Source organism: Corvus moneduloides, chromosome 4, assembly GCF_009650955.1.
Source record: "Corvus moneduloides isolate bCorMon1 chromosome 4, bCorMon1.pri, whole genome shotgun sequence".
Lineage (NCBI taxonomy): Eukaryota > Metazoa > Chordata > Aves > Passeriformes > Corvidae > Corvus > Corvus moneduloides.
This window is the reverse complement of record NC_045479.1, coordinates 39,797,780-39,823,079: the sequence shown is the minus strand read 5'-3', so window position 1 is coordinate 39,823,079 and position 25,300 is coordinate 39,797,780. Positions and strand designations below refer to the sequence as shown.

The 25,300-nt window shown below is 37.6% G+C and overlaps 1 protein-coding gene across 2 annotated transcripts; it reads left to right on the top strand.

Annotated features, from left to right (window-relative positions):
• The first annotated feature begins 6 nt into the window (after nucleotides 1-6).
• Nucleotides 7-24,764, top strand: NUP107 (nucleoporin 107). Of its 2 annotated transcripts, none has more exons than XM_032106261.1 (28): nucleotides 7-94; nucleotides 823-908; nucleotides 1,917-2,006; nucleotides 2,746-2,861; nucleotides 4,767-4,902; nucleotides 5,433-5,536; nucleotides 7,391-7,518; nucleotides 7,844-7,892; nucleotides 9,109-9,180; nucleotides 9,662-9,750; nucleotides 10,512-10,590; nucleotides 11,521-11,634; nucleotides 12,555-12,645; nucleotides 13,791-13,867; nucleotides 14,390-14,449; nucleotides 14,799-14,944; nucleotides 15,046-15,094; nucleotides 16,811-16,880; nucleotides 17,319-17,437; nucleotides 19,039-19,077; nucleotides 19,513-19,663; nucleotides 20,676-20,782; nucleotides 21,722-21,824; nucleotides 22,005-22,165; nucleotides 22,353-22,478; nucleotides 23,147-23,260; nucleotides 23,540-23,707; nucleotides 24,415-24,764. In XM_032106261.1, the coding sequence occupies exons 1-28, from the start codon at nucleotides 87-89 to the stop codon at nucleotides 24,520-24,522; spliced, it is 2,760 nt and encodes a 919-aa protein (XP_031962152.1). In that variant the 5' UTR covers nucleotides 7-86; the 3' UTR covers nucleotides 24,523-24,764. The 2 variants fall into 2 exon arrangements, with proteins under 2 accessions (XP_031962152.1, XP_031962153.1); XM_032106262.1 differs by lacking the exon at nucleotides 7-94 and adding an exon at nucleotides 210-303 and having other exon boundaries at nucleotides 24,415-24,759.
• Nucleotides 24,765-25,300: the final 536 nt, after the last annotated feature.

Below are 25,300 nucleotides of genomic sequence, written 5' to 3'. Positions count from 1 at the left end.
GCGGGCGGAAGGCGCCCGTGTCCTTCCGGGCCGCGGGCCGGCGCTGGCGGCGGCGGGAAGGCTGAGCCTGGGCCGGGGCCGCCGCCATGGACAGGTGAGGGATGGCGGCGGCCGGAGCCCCCGAGCCGGGGCCGCGCCTGCTGTGAGCCGTGCCCGGCGGCGGGGAGCGGGTGCGCACGGTGCGGGCTGCGGAACGCAGCGGGCCTGCAGCGGCTTCTGAGCGGACCGGAGATTTTTTTGTCTCCCGGGAGCTTTAAGTCTGGCTGTTGCTTCTTGAATATGTCTTTGGATTAACCAGGAGCTGTGAGTTGCTCAGGGGTCGCGGGGCCGGGCCTTTGCCAGGCCTGCTGAGGCCGTGCTGCCTCCACAGCCCACCGGGAGCGGGTCCTCTGCTCGGAGTAACTGGGAATGGGTACTTTCCCTTTGCAAGACACGCGAACTTCCCCAATCTGCGGTGATTGCGTCTGTCCGACGGAAAAAATCATGTAGTGAAATCATGCCATTCTTTCAATTTAATTTTTCAGTTCAGAATAGAATTTCCTACTGTTGCATCTTTTACTAGCTTTTTTTTTTTTTTTTTTAATAATAGAAGGTTAGTTATGGTGTAGGAGGAACAAAGTCTGGTGTTTCAGGCAAGCTCGTTTGCCTGAGCTAATAAGCAATGCCACATTTCCACAGAGGAAGCTGGACATCAGTAGTAAGATTGGAGATGACTTAACACTTTTAAGTTTCCTGGTTGTGGAGTTACTTTGGCACGACAATAAGATCTTGGATGTCCTGCTTGAATTCACTTGCTTTTCTGTCTGTGTTGCTGTTTCATAGAAATGGTTTTGAAGACATGCCATCCCCCCACGACACAGAGATGGCCAGACCTGGACGGAAGCAAGGCTCTCAGAAAAGGGTTTCTAGTATCCTTTTTCTGTAAAGAATTTTTGTCTTTAACTGCTGTGTTCACCAGGTGTGTATATTTTTAATACTGCTTTGATTTTCCTGGGTTATGAACTCCAGCTGGTTGTCCACCCAGAGAACTACATGAGCTATAGCTGGCTCCATTTCTGAGCTTTTGGAAAAGAAAAATAAGTTTTCTTCATTATATCTTAATTTTATGGTTTTATGCTTATTTGTAGGTATTGTAGTATGAGAGTATTATGATGATCTAGTGTATCTTAACTTTCCATCCACTGTAACAGCAAGAGTAGTGCACAGATTTAAATTTCCATAGAAATTTTCCCCGCTGCTTTTTTACAATAAGGAAACCACCCCCCATGTAGTTTGACAGGTAAAATAATGGTATTTTCATGGTTATGATAGCAAAGGAATGCAGTACATTTGCTTGTTCTTCTGGGTTTTGCATTTAAAATAAAGCTAGTGAGATATTTGCCCTGATGATATTGTGCCTAAGAATCAAGATGTTTCTGAACACTAATAACACAAGCTACTGAAACTTTTATACAACTACTTCTTAGTAAACCATACCTAGAGCACTGAACATGGTTGCTGACAGGAAGGAGGACAATAGAGCAACAGACCACCTGGAATCAAGAACGAGAACGTTTTTGAAAATGCATCCAGACTCAGCTTTTCTTGTTTTGGTTAATGTAGCATAAAGCAGCTCCTTGTGGGGCAGGAGGATTCTCTTCGATCTGAGCCGTTGTGAGGAGTCCCAGGCCTGTTGTGTTCTGTATTTCTGAACTTCACTTTGTGGTGTCCCTTTTAACCCTCCAGCTTTTAAGGTTCTGATGAAACATTTTATGACCTAACTCAGGCTTATGAACAGGACTTGAAAGACAAGATGTGTAATTTTCATAACATCTGAGTTATGGCAAAATATTTTTCCTTTCCACGCAGTCACAGTCATTTAGAATAGATCCAAAAGTATGTTTAGGAGAGTGTTTCTTAACTTGTTTATTAACCAGTTCTTACAACCCTGGATGACGCTATTGGAAACATGACGCCCAAAAGCCAGTTTCTCCCCCGAACTCCTAATTCATTGCTTCACCAGCCAGGTAAGACTGCGTGCTTGCTTACTATTTAGTAAAAGGATTTATGTGCTTGGACTTAATAATTAATAACAATCCATAAGAAGGACATGGATGTGCTGTAATCCAGTGAAGGCCCACAAAGTTGATTAGTGGGTTAAGTGTCTGACATACAAGGAAAGATTGAGAAGAGCTGGGATTGTTTATCCTGGGAAAGAGGTTGGGGGATCTTGTAAATATATATGAATACTTGATGGGAGGGAGTAAAAAGGGAGCCGAGTTTTTCTCAGTGCCCAGTGAAAAGTCAAGAGGCAATAGGCACACCAACATATACAAGGAACTCTGTTTAAACACAAAAAACCACCCCCTTTTTTATTGTAATGGTGGTTGAATGCTAGAACTGGTTGCCCACATGGTCTATGGAGTCTCTATCCTTGGACATAACTAAAGCTGGACAAGGTCCTGAGCAACCTTTTCAAAAGATGTTAACACATCTTTGGGCTGCCTTTTGCTTTAAGGGTTTGGGGACCAATTTCCAAGAAAGAGTAAGTGGAGATGTACTGCTCTTTATGCTCGTGTGTGTTTACAATGACCTCTAGTAACTGAGGATATGTTGCCTATTTGGTGTATATATACAACCTGCTTTCAGGCTTCTCTCTGCACTTCGTAAGTATTTCAGTCTGTTAAAAAATTCTTTTGGAGTTTCTGGATAGAGCACAGTATATTAAATACTTTTTCTTTTCAGAAAAGCCTCTTTCTCTTTCAGGTACTGCATTACATCGGAGCTCCATGAAGCCATCAGATATGTCTGCTATCCTGGGAACAGGAGGGAAATCTCCTCTGATTCTACCAACTTCTGGACTTTTTGGCAATCTGTCAATGGTAAGATGCTTAGAGAATCTTTTTCTCTTTCATCCCTGTGAAACATAAAGTTTAGTGTTTCTCTGTTGTTTGCTCCAAAGACAAGCCGTGGGTGCTACAAGCTTGCTAGTACTGCTGTTGCTGTTTACTGATGGTGTTATTTATTACTGTGTTGTTCTTTGAGATGGTGCAGTGAGGAATAATAGAGGTTTTTAAGGACTTCCCAAATATACCATGTGTGTTAAGCTAGTGTTCATAACATCGGCTTGTGACTACAAAAATCCTGACTTTGCTTGTTTACAAATTCTTCAAAGATAATTGTTTTGTGTCAGCAAGTTAAAACTTCAGGTTTTCTCTTATTTTAGCATTCTGCAGTATTAGGCTTCCCTAGGGTGTTGAACTTTAGACTTCAAAGAACAAGCTCTTCTGATGACTTCTTAGAGACATTGATCATCTTCTACTGCAATGTCTTTGGAAAAACACTGATTGGAGAAATTATCAGTAGGAACGTCTGAAGTATCTCCATTTGTTTTTAAGCTAACTGAAAAGAAGCTTTTCTGTATGTGCATTTTAATTCATTCTCCTTTTTAGTTGTTTCTGTAGTTTGATACAGGTCATTTGTTTCTTTATAAATTATCAGCTTCTGAGGCCTAGTTGATCAGCATGTATACAGAGCTCTTAGTATTGGTAACTTTTTCTCTCTTTTAGAGCCTCCTGTAACTAATGTTTTGTGAGTGGACTGCATTTTAGGTTAGAGTTTAGTGTTCTGCCTTGAATCCAGTTTAGATTAGCAGGGGAAACCTGTGACTAGACACAGGCTTTCAGAGGTGGGTGACAGAATAAAGGACTTTTGCTTGTGGAAATTTGCTTGCTTGTTGATAGGAACACAAATTGGCCCTTTTTGTACTTCCCACAGCAACTCAATGTGATTGTGCTGAAACTGTGGTATTTTTGCTCTGCAGTGGGAGGGCTATGGCGTTGGGTTCTGGTTGGCTAAAGGGCAGTAATGGCAGAGGGAAGAGGAATACTTTGAGTAGAAACTGGGCCATAAAAGGGAGAACAACAGGTATATGTGTACAGTTTTTAGATATGCTTAAGAGACTACTAGTGCAATGTTATCTGGTTCTGTGTTTTTGTACTTGTATGGGTAGGATTATTTTAAGAATCCAGAAAAAAGAATCAGCCAATGGCACATCTGTAAGTCTTTGTATAGTATTAACTGCTGCTGAGAAGGCAATTGCTGGCATGGAAACACATCTAGGAAGCTGTCCTGTCAGTGCAGTATATGTACAGTCAGTCTCCTCTTTTGGTCATTCTGCTGCTCTGTTGTCGGATATGTTATCAAATACCTCCTCTGAAATGCTCCCCACAAAATAGAGGTTATGTCTTTATTTCCTCCTTTAATATTCTCATACTTCCTATTATTTTAAGCATATTGCTGCATTTGTCAAATGGTTTTGAGCAATTCACCAAGAAGGTTGATGACACCTAATGGTTGATTTATATTTTTGGTATTTTGCTTAACTTTTCACAGCTGTTTACAGCTTAGTCAATTTTATTATCCTTTTACTTTGAAAGACAAGCATATAGCATAATAGAATATGAAAGTTTCGAGAGATTTATTTGTTTTAAGATGAAAAGTGATGCGTGTTCTAAAGTAAATGGTTTTACTCCTATTTGTTTTAGCTTCTGTTTTAGTTATTTTCAGAAAAAAATGGGTATTTTCTTTTTCCAGATTAAAATTTAACTTCTCAGAGCTGTTCGTTAAAGGCATAGCTGCACTTTATCTAAAGGCAGTTATTTCACTATTAATTTTTTAGGATTCTCTGTTTATATACCATTCGTATAGAAGGAAAAAAGGCATAGCTAGACTTGTAATGTCTGAGATTACAATTTACTTCCTTTATGTTCTTGTTGTGGTTTTAGCTGGATGAAAGTAGCTGGACAATGGCACTCTCACCTCAGCAGACAGGAATGTTTGTAAATGCAGACATGTCCAATATGACAGAAGATGTCACTATGAGTGCTGTATTGTTGCGTGAGGATGATCCTGGGGAAGCTGGTGAGACAATCTGAAGTTTTACTAACAATTGACCCCAGTTCTGATTTGCAGGGTATAAATACATGTTTCCTTTTTTTGTGTATTTTCTGAATTATTTTGCCGATATTTCTCAAGTCAAAAGCAGTCTAGTTTAAAAAGTTCAGAAAATTACGCTGTTCCAGTTTATTGGAGTTTTGTGAGTTGGTGCTTTCTATGGAACTTTTTCTGATGGAACAAATGGAATGCTCTAGTGATGTGGGTCGCAAACTGGATTAGTTTTGTGGAGATACACAAAGGAATTTGCTGTTGAAACTCTTGCAGGTGGCATTTTAACCCCAAAAGTTGTATAACTGACACAGCTCAGAGTTTCTGTATATCTTACTATCTTAGCTGATAAATTCTTCTGACTTCGTGAGATAGTTCATATCATCATTTAAATTTGCAAAAATGAGATGTCTTGTCATCAGAAGGATGTTTTTGTAGTCCGGTGGGGATTTTTTTACTGAGTTGTGCCTGACTAATATGGCTGTTTCTTCTTATATCTGTCCTAGCTACTATGAGCATGTACTCAGACTTTCTGCATTCCTTCCTGAAGCATACATCAACTACCATTTTTGGTCTTGTGGATGAGTATGAAAATATTTGTAACAATCAGGTAAGTAGTTTACTTGGTTTTTTATTTACTTTATTTTACATTCTCTTCCCAAAGCAGCATTGCTGCCAAGTCACAGTGCTTAACACACATACTTTAAATTTTCCATCTTACGAGTCATTGAACACTAGCATTGAGTAGCATCTCACTTTCCTCAAACACTACTTTGGCATAGCAATACCCATGGTGTAGTTTGCTGAATAATAAAATTGTCATCTGGCTGCCATGCCACTGACAGTGTCAAGTGGCAATAAACATTAGCAGATGTATAAATGTTTTTGCTAATGTTAATAAGATGGATTAAAATGTACTTATTTCTCTCAGATATAAATAAATGAAATCATTGTATTATGATGCTTTAAGCTTTCTGATACATTGCTAACAAGCTGGGAGTAGAGGGCTCAGCATTAGCTTTAAGATGTCTGCTTTTAGACACTTTTTGAGTTCTTTATATGACTGGTTGTTGACTAACAGTTCAGGATTAGCAGGATTGATAGTTTGAAAGTAAGAAATTATGATTCTTCTGTCAATAAGTGTTGATCACAAGGGAGATGTACAGATAAGTTTTCTAAGAGATTTCTTACCTGTGTCTATGTTAAGAAAATGTCTTCTTGGTAGAAGGTTGCTAGCCCTCTTTTGTGCAATTTTATTGTGGGGGCTGAGTTGGAAAATGCTGAGATCTTTAATGAGGTTGTACCACATTATGTGCAGACAAGAGAAGGAAAATAAATGTGAACTTAAGTTTTATGAGATGATGGAACCCCTGTTTGAGAATATGGATACCATCTACAAGGTCAGGGCAGAACTGAGTGTTTGTTTTAAGCAACGAGGGCAGTATGTTACCAAGGATGTACAAGAGTACAGTGGAGGATGCTGCTCTAAGGTGTGGCTTGGATGCTGCTGCTGGGGTTTGGGGTGGAGGGGCAGCCCTGAGCTATCATGCAGTCCCTCAGGTGTACCCTGAGATTCTGCCCGGTAATTCCTAGCAGCCGTAAACTCGTCATGTTTTCTGAGGGGTAACAGAAAGGAACAGAAGACTGTGCTCCTCTCTTGCATCATGATGGTACACCTCTTTCTTTTCTCCAAATCTGTTGTTCACCTCCCATTTGAAAATGGATGAATATATTGATGCCTGACAAATTGGGTACACCTAAAATGTAAGAGTTTGGGGCTCTTTTTGGAAGTAGTAAAAGCTGTAGAACTAGTTACCAATGGAAAAGACTTTATTGTCTAAGTTTTCTTTATAATAAATAAAGGAAAAGATAGTAGAATTTCTTTGGGGTGCTACTGTAAATTATGTGGTAATCAGCAGATTGGGTTCCCTCATTTAACAGAGCTAGAAAGAAGGAAGTGTCTTTCAGGCATGAATAAATGCATAAATGCTACCACAAATACCAGCAGGGCTAACTTTGTGTTTGGTATTGATATATGTAGGAAAAAAAGTTGGGGATTTTGGCAGCTTGTTAGTGGGTTTGTGTGTGGTTTTGGTGGGTGGGTGGGGGGAAGGGAGCTTCCCCACAATGGTTGCCCTCTCCCTACCAGTCTTTTGGTGCTTTTCAATTGTGCGATGTAAGCTGGTTTTATCCTGGGTTTGTACAATGTGTTGTAAAACAAAGCCGGTCTGTTTGTCTATATCTTCTAGTTTATGTTAATGTTATTTTTATTACTAATTCAGGAAATTTATGATAGGGAGTATTGTCTACCTATTTGAAGAGATGGTAATCAAGCCCATTTGTTGGAAACATTCAGGATAATGAAAAGGTTGCTGTAATGGCTTAGGAAAAAAAATACACTGGGCATATCAATTCTGTATTAATTATGGGCTATATTAACTCTGTATAAATTTATTTCCATCAGGTGAATATATTAGGGAAGATAGTTTATCGGGCAACTCCTGGACAACAGAAGTTTTCCAAAACTGCCAGTGTCTTGTGGCTTCTCAAGCAGGAGATGGTAACTTGGAGACTGCTGTCCTCACTTTATAGGTAATTCCTTTGAAAAGCACACTACTACATTTTTGTAGTGAGATGACTTTCTTGGATATATTTTTTATGAGTTTATAAATAGGAAGTTAAGAAAATAAGTACCTATTAATAAGATGTTTATAGAACTAGGTTCTAATATATATGTCTATTCATTATCTATTTACAAAAATGAAAGTTGTAAATAGGACTATTCTTATTACCTTTGCAACTTCTAGTATTTTTAAGAACATTTTTGTAAAGTTTTTTTAAGCATTTTTACTTAGGCATTTTGCTAAATTTTCTCAGCTTTGTTTTAATCTTTAACATTTTGCACTTTTATTTCTAGAGACAGAATACAGTCTGCACTGGAAGATGAAACTGCATTTGATGTCACAGTAAGCATGAACTCCTCTGAGGTTTTTTATAAGTGATATAAGAAGCTAAATAAGCAAAATATAGGTTAAATGCTTGTATTTTACAGTCTCAAAGTGGCAGCCACTCAAAATTCAAAAGTGAAAAATGAGACTGATTTTTATCAATACAGTTATAAATTATTTCATCTATTGTGAAGAGTAAATCTAACTATTCGGTTCTAAAGAGAGAATGCTAGTGTGAAAATTACTGTAAACTATTCTTTGTTGTATTTCTTCGAATATCCTGAGTTGGAAGGGATGCATAAGGGTCGTTGAGTCCTACTCCTGGCTCTGCACAAGACAACCCTAAATTCACTAGAAATAACTATATATTTATTTTTAAAAGCTGCATCAATATTTGTGATGTTTCCATAGGTCAGAGATAATTTTGCTTTGCATAAAAGAAGTACATGTAGTCTCAGGCTGTCTAGCCTTTGGAATCCTGATTCCAATTTATCTCAAGAGAAATCCAAATTTTTTATCATTCCTGTTCAAGCTGTAGTCATCTTGGCTATGTCAATAGTGTGCTTCCAGCCTTTGCTGCCAGAATATGCTTAGGAACACGAAACAATAAGTAAAGTAACTCTGCCTTTGTAAAATTTATGATTGCAGATCTTTTTTCTCAGTCACTGAATAGCTTCCTCTAGGATTCCCACTGCTAAGTTGTCAGTGTTAAACACTGTTGTGCCAAAAATACCCAGTTTCCCACTACCTGTGTTTTTTAGGAAAATGCATCTTCTGTTCTCTTTTTATTGCAAGTATAATGAAAGATAAATTAATGCAGGAGATCAGATAGCAGGATCAGGGCTCTGGGGTTGGTATTTTGTTTGTTTGTTTTTCACACTTTTTAATGTTAAATGCATGTATGACCTTGAAAAATGTCACCTTTTTAATTTAAAGTAACAAATGGGTTTAGGCTAATACGCAGGCAGTCAAGGAATCAATCTACTGTGTAGAATCTTTCTGTGGTCATATATTGGTAAGTTATATTCCAAGTCTCATTTTTACAGTTTTTAGTGTAACTGGATGTAAAAGATCAAATAAAACAATGTATAAGGCATTTATTTTTTTAAAATAGGGAGGGGAGAGATAGCATAGCAAACTTGTAGCAGGTTTCTGAATTAGTATGTGCTTGGTTTGGTATTTCTGGGTTTGTGGTAGTTTTCCATGAAGTAATAATCAGCTTTTTCTTCAATAGGTTTTAACTGCTAGTGAAAAAACGACTGTAGACAACTTGTTTCAGAAAGATTCACTTGTTCGACAAAGTCAGGTATGATGGAAAGTTTATAATAGGAGAATGAAAATAGATTAAATGTTTATAACAGTAATGCTCTATGCACCTTTTGGGTTTTTTTCTAATACTTTTTTTTTAATATCCACTCAAGTGTGTATTAATTGTGTGCATAAAAATGATGCTCTTTAGTTGCTAAAGATCAGAAAGGGTTTTCAGGCTGTTTCGGAAAGGATGGAAGGCTGAGAGCTGTTCCCATTTTCAGCATCCGTTACTGTTGATGGTGATTGATAAGCTGTTAAGTAGCACTGTAGTAAACTGCAGTATCAAATGAGAAATAGAGATCAAGTGCCAACCACATTCATACTGGATACTTAAAATGCAAGTGGAATAGTCTTCTGGATCTGTCAGCTTTTTGGTTGCCACGTAGATAACGAGTGGATCCAGAGATGAGAGGAAGGCAGTAAAAGTACTATTTGTTACATGGTTGTTTTAAAAACACAATTTAATTTTATTCCAGCTGGTGGTAGATTGGCTAGAGAGCATTGCTAAGGATGAAATTGGGGACTTCTCCGATAATATTGAGTTTTATGCAAAAACAGTATACTGGTGAGTTCAGACTTTCTTTGATTATACACATTTTCCCATCAAGTGTAAGATTCACAGTCACAGAATCACTCTTGAAGTTTTTTAAGTTGTTCACTTCATTCACTTCTTTTCTTTAAATTCATACATGTAAAAATTGAGATTTCTTACCCATCCACTGAAGTAAATCTCAGAAATTAGTTAGTGCCTTTTGGGAGGCAAGGATGAAAGGGAAAACCATCAAACCAACTTAATTTAATCTTTGTCTGGCTTTAATTTTTGCCTGTTTAAGTTCTTATCACTTTGTGTCATTGACCCTTCACCAGAAGCCATTATTGTCACCTTTATTATCACTGATGGGTTTTATGGCAGAAAGGACCAAAGACTACCTTTCATGCTAGATGCCTAGAATAAACCTGCTTTTAATGGCTTTTGGAATTATGTGTTTATTCTAAGTTAAAGTTCTATCATAGACTGACTTTATAGTGAATGCTAATGGGAAAATTTGCTTATGCAGAAATCAGTTCATAGTTGAATACATGAATGATTGAAATAACGGATGCTTTTGAAAAAAATCAAATATATGTGCATTAATTCTACTATTGTACTTGTTGTGAAATGCTGCGTTTTCACAATACTAGCAGAGTCCATTGCTATATCAACCAAAGCAATTGTCTGTTCTGTAAACATATTCCATGTAACAAAATATATCTTTCAATATTTGTCTTATTAAAAGGTGCTTGCTAAAAAAGCCATTTTTCTGTAAAACATTTCACTGCTTTCAGGGATAACACACTGCACACTCTGATGCAGCGACGGTCAAGTACATACATAGGAAGTTCTCGTCCTCTGGTAACAGAGTTGGTAAGTATTATATAAAAATAAGGCTTGGCTTCAAAATGGGCTAGAAAGAGTATACATGCTGTCCTCACAGATTCTCACCAAATCTTACATAGTTATGCTATTTAAAAGTAGTTGTAGTACTTAAAAATTGGTACAGAAATTGTGAGACAGAACACCTCAAAAATTATTTTCAGGATCACTGTGGACTTGTTTTCTTTCAGCGATTGCTTCCATACTCCCACCCCCCCTCACAAGTACTTGTGATCTATTTGGTGAAGTAAATGGCTTTATTATGCCTTTTTTACATCTGAAACAAACTCATGTTCCTAACCAGAAAAGCTTATAAAAGTATTAGGGTGTCCTTGCAGATAAAGGAATGCTGTCTTTATGCAGTAACTAGTACAATGAAACCAAGTCCTGATGCAATACTTTGGGAGCTCTATAATGAAATAATAGGAGAGAAGTCAAGGAAAGAAAGTCCATTAGAAGAAGGTGATGAGCTGCCTTAGTGACAGCAAAGCACCCGTACAAGATTAATTCAACTGGGGAGTGATCTGAGGTATTGATTGGCTTTAGAAAATCTCTTTGGATTAAATGGAAGCAAGTGTAGCTGTTGTGAAAAACCTTCTCAGATAGAAGGTGGAGGAGGAGAAAGTCTGGTAGGCAGATAGATGGAATGGCTGAGAAGAGCTGGAAGATGAGAAATTGGGGGGAAATAACAAGGCAGTGGAGTAAATGAATTGCCTTGAGTCCTTCTGATAGGGGCAGTGACAGAAGAGGAATAAAAGAAATGAGAGGAAAAACAGAGAAGTATCATGCTCAATATTACATGGGTTGTACAGATTGTTGTGCCAACAGGAAAAAGTGACTCCAGATTATAAAACAGGGAAGGACGTTAATGGAAGAGACGTATAGGCATTGTGTAGATGAGTGATGACTTTTTCTTTGCAGGATCCTGATGCTCCTATTCGACAGAAACTGCCACTTGATGATTTGGACCAAGAAGACGATGCAAGGTTGTTGAAGTATCTCTTCACACTCATCAGAGCGGGAATGACAGATGAGGTAGTGTAACTTTTAATTAAGCATAAGTATCTTACTGTTAAAGCCAGTGAAAAGCTGTATACTAAAACGTCTGTTTAAATTTGGCTTGTAGTGATTCAGTTTTCAATTTGTTGTGTCAATACTGACTGCCAAATTAGCATTTTAACAAAACTTGCTTTTAGTTAAGTAATTTTGGGTGTACAATAGATTTTATGGAAAAAATGTAGTTTTGGGGGTTTGGGTTGTTTGACAATATTTTTTCACTATTGTGGTTTGATACTAAGTACTGCCAGAAAAACACACAGAATGCTTTAAAAAGCTTCCTAATTGTGTCTCTAATCATCAGTGGATTATCCAACATGTATATATAATGACATTTGAGTAATGGGGAGGAAAGGGGATTTGAGATTCTCGTGCTGAAGACCTTAACTGAGGAATATGGTTACTCGCTCATACTCTGTTCCAATATGGTGCACATCAGTTCATTTTCTGATGGTATGGGAACACAAGCATGAGCATATTGCTGCAGGACAATGTGAGTACAAATTTGCAGCTTCAGTTGGGGTTGGGAAGGCTAAGTGAACTGGGAAAGTAGATGACTGCATAAAGACATGGATTAAACATCTAAGCAAAAGGACTACACTTTACACTAAACTTACCAGAATGATGCATAACAGCTGTTTAGGTAACAAAGATGAGCCTGTAGCACATTTCTCATGTTGCTGTAAATACTGACTGAGAAACTAAAAATTTCAGTGAAAAAAATTTGATGACATTTACTTTGAAGTCTTCGAGGTGTTTGAAGATCCTCTGTGCTTATTTTTCACATAGCAGAATCTCTGCATAAATTAACTATTTTAATAATATTCACATTATTAAAGAAGAAGCTGGAGGTTTTCTTACCTTGAAGTGTGTTGCTGAGAAAATGCATTATTTTTCAGGCACAGCGCTTATGCAAACGATGTGGTCAGGCCTGGAGGGCTGCAACTTTGGAAGGCTGGAAATTGTATCATGATCCTAACATAAATGGAGGTATCTTCTCCAAAGTGCATTTGAGACTCATATAAAAATTCTAAGATCTCATAGTATCTGTTTGTGGCAAAGAGAAATAGCTCTTTCTTTTCACCGTATGAGCCTTTTTTGGTATCTAAAATATTTTACCGTGTCTGTTGAACATGTAAAAACTAACATGAAATTTTAGTTGAAGGTATGAGTTCATTGAATCCATCTAAACATACTAAAGCCACTTTCTTTTTTAGACATAATCATTAAGAAATAGATGTCTCAAAGTTCTGTACAGATCTTGTTCACCTCCATATAATACTTGGGTCTTTATTTTCTTAACATCTGACTTATGCCACCTAGCACACATTTTGTTGCTTACATACTCAAACTGGACTATATATCCAGCTTCAGAAAGGTGTACAAGGACTTGAATTCAGCAAATGTAAATGCAGGAAAAATAGATGCTTTTAAAATATTTGAAAATTGTTAAACTATCTTTCTCCTTGGTTCCTTGCACACAGTTCCCCATTTATAACACAGTACCTCACTTTTCTCTGTGTTCAGCACATGGCAGGATTTAACAAGGACAAGTCTAAGTGTTTATAGCTGGGTGTGGAAGGCTTAATGCTTTCCTTCTTTTCAAATGCTGATAGCCTGTCGATTTTATCTTCGTGCCACACCACTGTCATAGCTTTTCTTGAGTCTACATACCTAACCTGTTGTTACAAAGGTTTGAATGCCCATGCAGATGCATGCAAAATGGCAGCACTGAAGCAGTGACATTTTTAAGAAGCCTTGATTAAGATATAAATTTTTTTTCCCTTAACTTCGTTTTTTATCCAAATGTAGACACTGTAGATATATTACAGTCCAAAGAATTATTTTTTTAAAAGCTAGATAGCAGCCAAGTTTTTAAATTACTGTAACTTATAGATGCAAATTCACCAAACTAGCAGAAAAGCCACTTTGCAGTCCAGTCAAAAGCATCAAAATGCTTTAGGAAGAGTTCCAAAGGGATTGAAATTGGGTTATGGAAAGTGGAAAGAAAATAGGCTTTACCTGTTACTGGATTCTCTTTTCTTTATAATACTTTTTCTCTTTTTCCTTTCCTCCCCCTTTTTTTTTTTTTTTTTTTTTTTTTTTTTTTTTTTTTAATTATTCTTTGCACGTAGGAAAAGAGCTGGAGCCTGTTGAAGGCAATCCATACAGGTGCATTTGGAAAATAAGTTGTTGGCGCATGGCTGAAGAGGTAAGATAATGCTGGTTTGCTTTATTTTAATACATAAATTTGAACTTCTCTGAACTCTGAAATGGGATTTTAAGTTAACATACCCACTCTGTGTTTGCTGCTTAGAGGATTTGCAATTAATGTTTCTAAGAGGACTTCTGAAATACCATATTTATGTACTGTGAGAAATCTACGTAATCAGCACCACTTTTTCAGGAAATATCTGCCTTTTTTTTCTGTTTGAAAGTAAAACCACTGACATTGACTTTCATCTTGACTTAATTGAATGGGAAAGAGAAAACATTGCTTTCTTTCCAGGTCAGTGTAAATTTTTCAGATAAATTACAAGGGGATGCTAATGAAGAGAAAGTCACTTGCTATTCTTATTTTGACTCCTTGTGTATCCTGTGATTTTCCAGCTTTTCTTGGAATCTCTTAGATGGAATATTTTGCAATGAATTAATCTCTTATAAAATGTGAAGTGACTAGAAAACTTAAATGCTTCGCAATTAAAAGTTTGGCTGTTTTTACTGTTTATTTTAGGAGCAGTTTAATAGATATGAAAGAGCAATTTATGCAGCCCTGAGTGGAAACCTCAAACAGGTAAGTCAAACCCCCTAGGTAAGCAGTGTTCGGTAGCTGTGCATTCCTTTTTCATACGTGACAATGATATCATCAGAGATATTGCAGTTACTGGTTACTGTACTTTTAAAGATCTAGTAAACAGAGCAGTACCAAACATTGCTGCTTTAGTAGACATGCTCTTTGTAGTACTGACATGTCTTAATTAAAGATGTGGTAGAATTTTCGTTCAAGGAAAGGCTGCTGTTTAAGGTGGCGACTACTCTGCTTTGGTGCCTGAAAATCTAATCCAAAATTATAGTTGCTCTGTTTGGGTTCTGATGTTTCTTCATCTCTTGATAATTTTTGCTCTGTTTTTTTTGATATGTAGCTTCTTCCAGTTTGTGATACCTGGGAAGATACTGTTTGGGCATATTTCAGGGTCATGGTGGACACTCTAGTTGAGCAGGAAATACGAACCTCAGTAGTAACTGCAGAGGAGATGGAAGAGCTCCCTAGAGATTATTTAGAAACAAAGTAAGTTTCAAGTAAAATTATGCTCCTACACTCTACAGAGCATCCTGTATGATCTGTCTGGAATATTCAACATTTTTTGTCTTTTCTTTCCTGCTTTGAAGCTGGACTTCAGAAAAAGTTTTTGAAGAACTTCAGGCAACAGACAAAAGGGTACGTAATAATCGCAGTGTTTCTCCTCACTGCTTACCATTTTTAGTTAAGGTTCTGCTTTTTACTGCACTATTTAATGAAATGCTCAAATATGCACAGTGACTAATTTGTTTCATATTTTCTACCTCTGTGATGTGTGACTTCTCAATTCGAATAGATTTTTCTATATGCTGCTACCTCTTAACAGTGAAAGTGATACAGGTTTTGTGTTGCCCTGTATCTGCAAAACTAGCTGGGTGTGCTAAAGAAACAGATGACTGACAAAGTCTCAGTTTGAGACAAATTTAGGAGGAAGATGCTCTGGAATGAACTTCCCCTCTAGAAGCTAGGTTTCGGCACTCCCTCCCCCACCGATACAAAAGGAGTTTCTTGGAGGAAAGTGAAAAAAACTATTTAACAAACAAAGTGCTGGCAGGGCACAGGAAAAATGAGTAACTGTTAAAGTAATAAGCCTTCCTGATGAAGAGAAAGCTGGTGGATTTAGAGTTCCCTCTGTAGCTGGCTCAGCTCTGATGTCCAAGGCCGGGATGCCATGTCCCTACAGCCTCCCTGCAAGTCCACGGGGTCCAATGACCTGGTTCTCGAATCACAGCTAGGGCGAACAGTTCCAGAAGAAGAAGTAGTAGTTCTGGAGGATTTTGGTATGCTGGTATGGGAAAATTTCTTGCCTCAGCTAACAGGCTGGCTAAAAGCAGGAAGGTGCTCCCTCAGCTCTGCAGTGGTGAGAACGTGGGGGAGTGTGTGGGAGTCCTCAAACACAAACTGCGCTGAAGAATATGCCTGGCTTCTCTCCCCCTCTCCTGGACCCAGCTTAAAGCTGCAGGACCCATTTCTGGGCATAAACAGACGATAGGGAAATACAGTATTATCATAAAATCACCCCAAGACAGAAATGTTGTCAGACATACAAAGCAGACAGAGTAAATCAGCTATTTAATAGTTCAATAAAATGTTCAAGATCGATTACATTCCATTTTCTTCATAGGAGGTTTGTGTGCATATTTCACAACAAGCCTTTCTAAATTTAAAAGCATATTTGCTTAGACTGTAATTCTTTGTTACTTTTAGTACCCAAAATACTCAGTTCATGTAAGATGGGGATATATAACTTACAGGTTAATTTTGCAGTGATTAAATTGAAACTACACTTCTGTTTGATGGAATGGACACATAGCATTTATCATATTGCTAAGACAAAGACATGCCGTCAGCCACAGATACACCCAGCTGCATTTGCCATTGCAACATAGCTCAATCCACACCATAAAGCAAATTTACAGGTGTGTTTGGATTGCATTTCATGCATTAATGCATTCATTCCTGTGGGGAGACAGTGGAATTTCTTCCTGAAGCAACTTTCACAGGCCTTTTCTTTAAGGATTTATGCACGTTGTTGCTTCTTCTGTGATTTTGTAAATCTTATCTGTAACGTCATTGTTTATTCTCCCCTTCAGAGCAAAAAGCCCTTAGTTTTGGATGTCTTCCATGACAGTATTAACTGTACAGGTCTATATTTCAGTTCTTTCTTTCAGTTTGTCAATGTTCTTGTAATTTTACATGGAGATAGCAAGTGCTTTTTCTCTTGCTCTTTATGCCCTTTGAAATAGGATAGCTTTCTTCCCCTGAGGAGCCTTTGCTTTATTTATAAGTTTGTTTTCTTCATACATTATGCTTGAAGATTCATTCAGAGTTTGAATTTTCTTTTTTTGTCTCCAGAGGGTTATAGAGGAGAATCAAGAACACTATCATGTGATTCAGAAATACATTATACTTGGAGATGTGGATGGTAAGCATTTCTCTCTAAGTGATTTTTTTTTTATTGTCAACTGACTACATTATTTTGAGTGACCTTTCCAGAAACTTCTGTATGAATGGATTTTTAGAAGCACACAGTAGGAGAACTGAGTTAAAGCTATGCTCTAGTCAAGGACTGGAGGGACAGTTTGGCCTACAAGATAGTTTTCAAAGAAGTAATGAAATCATGTAAATATGTCAGGGATACATGCCAGACTATAGCTATAACTTCTGAGAAATGATAGAATACATACAGTACATTTTTAAGCCAAACATCTACATCTTTCCAAAATTGTTGCTGTTCTGTTTTGTTGGACTTCGGAGGCTAAATTACATTTATTGAATAAATGCATAATTTTGAAATATTTCTTAGGGTTTTTTTTTTTTCTCCATGCTATGGCTAATGCAGACATTTCCTTGGTGGTTATAGGTTTGATGGAAGAAGTCAGCAGGTGGCTTTCCAAAGACAGAAGTGTGCTCCCAGGACACCTGCTTCGTTTCATGACACATCTTATTCTCTTTTTCCGCACTTTGGGTATGCAGACTAAGGTCAGTTCACTTGTCCTAGATTTGTTGTCATAGCAGTAGCCAGTCTTTGAAGTAGAAATGCCTGCGTGCAAATACATAGACAACATAGAGTGATGGTAAATTACTACCAGGCTGATGAGGAAGCTGCATGCTTAAATAGAGTATTTGTTGATCTTGGAGCCTAAGGGAGAAAGGAGCATCCTTCTCCCTCCCAGCTGAGCTTAAAAATTGGAGTTTGAGGATGGTGGATTCTACTCAGAAGCCCTGTGGTGAGAAGGTCTTGAATCAAACTTCAGCGTTAGGCTGATTCATGGTAGCCAAGATGTTTTGAATATAACCTATTCTTACAGACAGTTATTGGAACTGTGCCTATTGCTGCTGTAAGCTCATGAACGCTTTTGCTTGAGGTAATCAGTACTAGCTGAAATTTTCTTGTTATCTCCAAGTATAAACTAAGTATAGCCTACTACCTACCTGACCTATTTATGCTAAATATGCAGATGTGTCACATAGCTGTAATTAACTCGTTTCTGACAATATCACAAGTAATTTGGGGCTCTCCTTTTCTACTGTTTTAAAATTTAGAAGACCTTATGTATAAGTTTTTGAATGTAACCTCTTTTGGCAAAAGACAAATGCATGTTTTCATTAGATGATTTAAATACAGCTCTGAGTTATTGTTTATTCAGACTTCCAATCACTGCTTGATTCCCTTGTGGAAATTTGTTTTGAAGTTAGTTTACATTTAGCTAAATAAGAGGAACGTGTGTGTGTGTATGTTTGCATACTGATTTTTTAGCCAGATAGAGTAGGTCTTTATGCTAAAGTGCAGTAGAACTAGCCATTAGCATATGTTTGACAGAGGGGACAAAAAAGGTGCAATTTCCTACATGAATTCCCTTGTGGCAATTTAACTGTTGATTCTGCCTTTACAGTTTTGGAGTAGGTGAATTTATTGTATGATTACTTGATCAACCCTAAGTAGACTTCAGGGGGAAGAGGCAGATATGCAAGCTTTTATGATGTTTATTATTTGTTGATTGTATAGAGTTCATATAGGTATATGCTTAAATGAAGGTCTTCAGTTTACACATATAAAACTAAAATGATAATTCTTGACAGCAACAAACGCTTGAGTCTTGGCTAAAGCAGTTTCAGGTGCTCGGGCTATACTGGTTGTTTAGCATAGGCTATTACAGATGAGTCAGATGATATTTATACCCTATTACATTATAATTTTCTATAATAAAACAGGGCACGTAGTACACTGCAGTAGTAATCTATGTGCCTGACATTTTGTTTATTAATTAAAAAAATACGGTAAAATGGAAAATTTTAAAAATCATGTAAAAAGTAACATTTCGGTTAGACCAAAGACTGTTATCCAGTTGCTGAAAAAGAAAATCCTTGGAACACTAAAGCTTTGAAACAGAAGACATACTTTTTTAATCATGCTCCAAGAGAAACAGTTCTTCCAGTTGAGTCTGTCTGTGTAGATTACTGAAGCAGGAATAAGCAAATAACCTTGTGTCTGTTTTAATAGTGATAGCCAGTAAAGTATCTTTTATTTTATTTTCCACATTGTCTGATTTAAAATTGAATTTGTATTTGTTTGCAATAAGGAGGAAGTTTCTGTTGAAGTCCTAAAGACGTACATTCAGGTAAGCTTTCAGAAATATAGATTGTTTTCTCTAATGTAATTTATATGTAAAGGAGGAAGAAAAGGAGACCTAAGGTTTCAGGATGAAAAGAGCTGTGATGCAGCTAAAGCTTTCTTCTCAAGAGATACGTGGAAGCTTGCATAATACGCAAAGTATCTGTCAGCAGTTCTTAAATAAGAGACAGTTTTATTGATCCTTGTTTAGAAGCTGAGCGGAATCTTCCTGTGTCAGAATAAATTAATCAGAAATTTGTTATACATTTTTGGGTTTGCCTAGTATATGTTTTTACTTAAGTGTAAACGCACTTAGGTGTTTACACTAAGGAATACAGTATGCATATCTATTATATATATTTATATATTAGTGGATATCTTCTATATATTTGCTTCTTAAATATTTGCTTCTCATTCTGTATGTTTGCTTCCTTCTGTGCAGCGGTTGGTGTCTGAGAAGCACACAGATTTAATAGCATTTTATGTCAGCCACCTGCCCCCAGAGCTTGCTGTTGCTCAGTATGCTTTATTTCTTGAAGATGTCACTGAGAGCGATCAACGCCACCACTGCCTTGAATTAGCAAAAGAAGCAGGTGAGAGACCCTGATAGTCCAATTACCGTTTTATATCCTGGGTTATTTTGTCTTTCAGTATTTGCTCCAAAACCTAGCTATGAATACGGTATTCTTTCCTTCCTGTGTCTCTCTACTTTTCAGTTAAATAAAATTAATTTGCTGATCACTTCTTCAAGTAGGTATATTAGGTGTGTTTTCATTAACCTGGAATTGATTAAACTAAATATCGCTGCTTCTGGGTTATGTCCAAACACACCAGGAAGTAAATGCCAGCTGCCTGTCTCAAATACATGTTCTGAAGCTTGACATGACCATATTATTTCAGATAACTACTTGTAAAAATACATACCTCTTTGTGGATTTAGGAAGGTTATGAGAATCTTAAATTTCATGGTGGGTTGCTTGCATTAATTGTAAACTTCCTTCCAGGCCTGTACATGAAACTAGAAAGGATTACAATGAAGCAAAGGATTACAATGAAGCAGCACACTGTCCATTGCTTGACAACCCCTCTGTGCCACTCAGAATACTCAAAGAAATAGATTTCCTGCAGATTTCAGTGTCTTAACTTCTCTTCAGTCATTTTTAAGTCATTTTCTTTTAAACTGGGCTAAGGTTTCAAAAATAAAACATCCTGCTTAAGCATCTGTAAAAGAACTATTCTGAGCTTTTCCTGGTACATTCCTGTCAAATCATAGTCTTGCTGTCAGAATTGTAGGAATCAGTGATCTTAGCAGATATATCTGTATGCTATCTTCAGCACAGACTGAAAAACTTATTGGTTGTCTTATTCTCATATTTGATGTTCTCTGTTATATCAAATTTCATTCTTGTAGAATACCTGCAAAAGCTTATAAGCTTTATAAGCTTATAAGCACAAAAGCTTATAATTTATTCTGGCAATGTGTATGTGAACAGACTGATAAGAATCATCAGCAGTAAGCAATAAGATCAACAACAGGAGTCTGAAATTCAATTTGTGTCAAGTTTGATTTCATGATAGTTCTTACACAGTTCTCTTTTAACCCAGGTCTGGACGTTGCCACCATAACAAAAACTGTTGTTGAAAACATCCGCAAGAAGGATGCTGGGGAATTCAGTCACCATGACCACGTGCTGGACACAGGCACAACAGAGGTGAGTGCTTCACAGAGCAGTTACTCCAGTTTGCAATCAACTACGGAGTCTTTGACCATGTATGAGCCATATTTTTCTTCCAACGGTGGTGAAAATTGCTTTGAAAAAGCCTGTGAGGGAAATGTGCTTTTCATGTGACCAAGTGAGGACATTGCACTAATCTGTAACTCTGTTTCTACTTCTCCTTGCTCTTTGGGTGTGTGCTTATCAGCAGCCATGCGTGTATACAAACACTGAGTGATGATAAGGCCCATGAAATGACTGCAGCACCCTATGTTGTAGCTGGGAGTAGGATGTTGTTGTAGCCAGTATGATTTATGAGGATTAGTACTTTAGATCTCAGATGTACCTTTTAAGATGCTGAAGTGGCATTTCTAGCTGCAGCAGACACTGCCTTTGCTGACAGTTTCCTTGTCACTGCTATTGAGCATTGATTGGAGCCAACTCAGTGCTTTAGGGGCAGCAAGGTAGTGTTAATAGCCTCTATTCAAAATAGTGTTTAGAAAGCAACTGGTCATTTGCAAATTTGTGGCAATGTTTTTGCTGTTCAGTACAAAGTTTAAGCTCCCTAAGATAAAAAGGTAGTTTATCTAACACAAGAGTTGGAAAGCTGTGGTTACAGGCTGATAGCACCCCTGAAGATTATATCAAGAGCTCCATAAAACATGTTGGTACAGTGTATTCATATTAAAATTTGAGGAAAATGCATCATAATCCATAAACAATTTTGAGAGGTGATGCTCTGAATATCTTGGGAACACTTAGAAATGTTTTTTTTTCTCCCAGATGGCAGGGATTTTATAAGCTTTTGAAAAAAGCAATCCTTGTTACTATGTTGTAATGCTTTCCAAACTTGTGTATTTCCCTGACCAGATTTAATGTATGTTGCATCAGCTGTGTGCTTGAAATGGTGGTGAGTGTTTGTGTTGGTTTTTACAGGCGGATCAGCTGAAAATAGATGTAATTGACTGGCTCGTATTCGATCCTGCACAGAGGGCAGAAGCACTTAAGCAAAGCAATGCAATCATGAGGAAGTTCTTGGGTACTAAGCTTCACAAATATTGTAGACTTATTTTTAAATGTTGGCTTTGTTCTCATTAACTCTTGGCACGACATTTGATATAACTTTGAATCTAGTCTATTAAAAAGCATGGGTTTGCCAACTTAAGAAGATATGGTATGGAAATTGCAAAGCTCTGATACCCGGTTCACGTTCTCATAGCATCCAAGAAACATGAAGCTGCAAAAGATGTGTTTGTGAAGATTCCCCAAGACTCTATAGCAGAAATATATAACCAGTGGGAAGAACAGGGAATGGATACTCCGCTTCCAGCTGAGGATGACAATGCTATCCGGGAACATTTATGTATTCGTGCATATTTGGTGAGTTTCAAATATGCAATATTCCAAGTTATTGTTTAGAAATACTGGTGGCTTTGCCTTGGTGGTGAAAGCTTTGTCCATTTGATTTAACGTCTGATTCTTTGATGCATTAAAACTGTATGTATAATGACATTGTGGTTATTAGATGAATCAAAAATATCCAAACACTGTTTCCAATGCAATCCAGGAAGCTCACGAAACCTTTAATGAATGGTTCAAACACATGAACTCAGCTCCACAGAAGCCTTCTTTGTTACCCCAAGCAAGTTTCACTGAGACAGTGGCCCATGAACATAAAGAAAAGAAGTATGAGGTAGGTAGAAGTCCATCTTATTGACTGTAAACTACTATATTCTTGCTTTAGACACAGTCTAGTTTAATGAAACAGAGTAAAAGACGGTATCTCATATTATTTAAGGACTCCTGTAAATTATTTATAGGTTGAGAAAGTATGAGAGAGTAGAATAATAAGGCCACTGCACAATAAATTCTGGTTTTTTAATGACTCAGCTTTACATGAAATATTGTAATGTAGTAGTAAATATTCATTATAATGTGTTGTCAGTGTTATTAATAAATCTGAGCACTTCATTTTGCTATTAACTCTTTATTCTTGTATTATCACCTTTTGTTTTCTAAAAGATGCTGCAGTTTTGTTTTGACTGAAGTTCTTTTTGCATGTCTGGCCAGTACAAATATACCATATTCAGTTAATACAAACATTTGTTTTCTAAGCATGGCAGAATAAGTTGTTTAGAATTATCTTCCTCTAGTGGCTTTGCTTCTGAACAACCTGTCTGATTCTCTGGACAGGGCATTAAGCAAAGATGGAAATAGCTGTTAGCAGCAGGCTTTTAAGTTTCAGCCACTGGCTGAAGACTCTAATTTGAATTGGAGCTGCGTTGTCTGTTGCAGTCTGTTTTAAAATAGCCTTGGAAATTATCCTGTTCTGCAGTAGTTTATTTTTTGTTTCTTTGCCAGATGGATTATGGCATTTGGAAAGGCCTCTTGGATGCTCTTACAGCTGATGTTAAGGAGAAAATGTACAATGTGTTGCTATTTGTTGATGGAGGATGGATGGTTGACGTTAGAGAGGTAAAATGAATTTTTATATCACAATGCAGACCACAAAGCACAGATCAGATGCAGTTGTATCTTTGTGACATTTAGTTTGATGTGTTCCTGTTTAATTGGTTCTGGCCTTGCTGTGAGCATTTAGAGCTTGCTCCCCTTAGTTACCATACAGATCATGTCTGACAGTCCACTCCAGGCTGCTTAGGCCAGTTTTCTGCCTCTGACAGGACTAATTATGTGGTTATGCTGAGTTGCCTGTTAGATTTTCTTAACGCTAGTATGTTATTTTTCTCTGGTAAGGATGCTGAGGACGACCCTGAGCGAACACACCAGATGATCTTGCTGCGAAAGCTGTGTCTGCCAATGATGTGCTTTTTGCTGCACACGGTGCTCCACAGCACGGGGCAGCACCAGGAGTGCCTGCGCCTCGCTGACATGGTCGCCTCAGAGCGCCACAAGCTGTACACGGTGAGTTAGGGCGGGCTGCAGGCAGCCGAGCTTACATTAAAAGCTCTGTGGGTTGGCTGTGGAAAAAGCTTCTATATAGAGAGGAAGACACCATATGTTCCTTAACACCGTACGTTTCTTTATTGCTTCCCGTTCACTGCAGTAGTAAAAGGTTTCCTTGTGTTATGACTTAAGGAATCAAAGAGTTAACTTTGAAACATTGAGGATGATGACCAGTGTTAGGACAAGCAGTTCTTCTGATTACTGCAGTTACTAGTTTTTGGATGGGGGCTGTTGAATTTTAACTTCTGGATCTTAAAGGTCTCTTTACCAGCCTAAATGATTCTATGATTCTAAGTTTAGCTGTAGAATTGTAATTGATTTCTTCACTTCCATTACATTGCAAACACTGTATAAGCAGGTTTTGTTTTAGAGCATTTGGTTTACCCGTAATCATCTTTGCCTCCAAAAGCCTGAGAAACACAACCGCAAAATGAGACAGAGCTATCTTGAGCCTACCTTCAGGTTTTGGATGCTGCTGCTAACTTCCTGTGCCTTACTAAATGTCCTTCTGAAATGCCTGATGATCACACTATCTTCAATAGAAATAAATAATCAAACAGAAAAATAGTAACTTAATTAACCACCACTTACTTTTTTATATCAGTGTTATTCATTGCAAATAAATGTAACTTTATTATGTTTGGGTTTTTATTATTTATTCTTAGGTATTTTCAAAAGAAGAACTCCGAAAGCTTCTACAGAAGCTGAGGGAATCTTCTCTGATACTTCTGGACCAGGATCTTGATCCTTTGGGATATGAAATTCAGTCATAAGTTTTCATGTAGATACTTGCAGAAACTTCTGAGCATGGACATTCTGGTTATTAACAAAACAAAACAAAAGACCCCAGCAAAATCATTACTTGGGCAAAGCATTCTCTTTGTGTGGGGTAAAAACCCCAAACCTTCAGATTTCAGTTTAAACTTGAAAAAGTATGACCAACTTCAGAGATGTTATTTGTTATACAACCTTTTTCATATTTTTTTCCTAATAAAAGTGCTTGAAAAAGAGAAAATGTCATTGTATAAATTTGGTGATTGTGTGAACCTCCTAAAGCTATTTGCTACATGCCAAAAAGAGCTACCCATAGACTGGAAACATTACTTGGCAGTAAAATGTGCATTAATACAGTGGGGAAAAAGTGAGACTGCTGGAAGGTGTATGGAGAAAGCAGGGGAGAAGAAAACACACACTGGAGGAAAGGAAAACCAAAAAGCAAAAGTGAGGGGTTACTTCCAGCCCTTCAGAAGAGAAGGCAGCCTTGTTTCATGGCTTTGTACTCTTCTCCTGTACATTAAGAAGTTGCTAAAATGCTGATGAAATCCTGAACCACAGGAAAGATGATCATACTTTGAAACCCCCGTTCAAGATTTTGTAGTTTATATTGAAAGCTTGTCCTTTACACGTGTAAACACACGTTTAGCTGCCTCTCCCTTAACAAGACGCAGTGCAGAGGACACGTAGTGCAGTTAGGCAAGGACCTTGGCTCCTTTGCCCAAGTCGGTGTCTTTTGACACCCGACAGAGAATGTACTTCGTGCTGTACATCTGT

What these genes read in the sequence shown, in the direction of transcription:
- NUP107 (XM_032106261.1), top strand. An exon ending in TGAGTGGAAACCTCAAACAG is followed by an intron (nt 14,450 to 14,798) that starts GTAAGTCAAACC and finishes TTTGATATGTAG; the next exon opens with CTTCTTCCAGTTTGTGATAC. An exon ending in TGAATTAGCAAAAGAAGCAG is followed by an intron (nt 19,664 to 20,675) that starts GTGAGAGACCCT and finishes CTTTTAACCCAG; the next exon opens with GTCTGGACGTTGCCACCATA.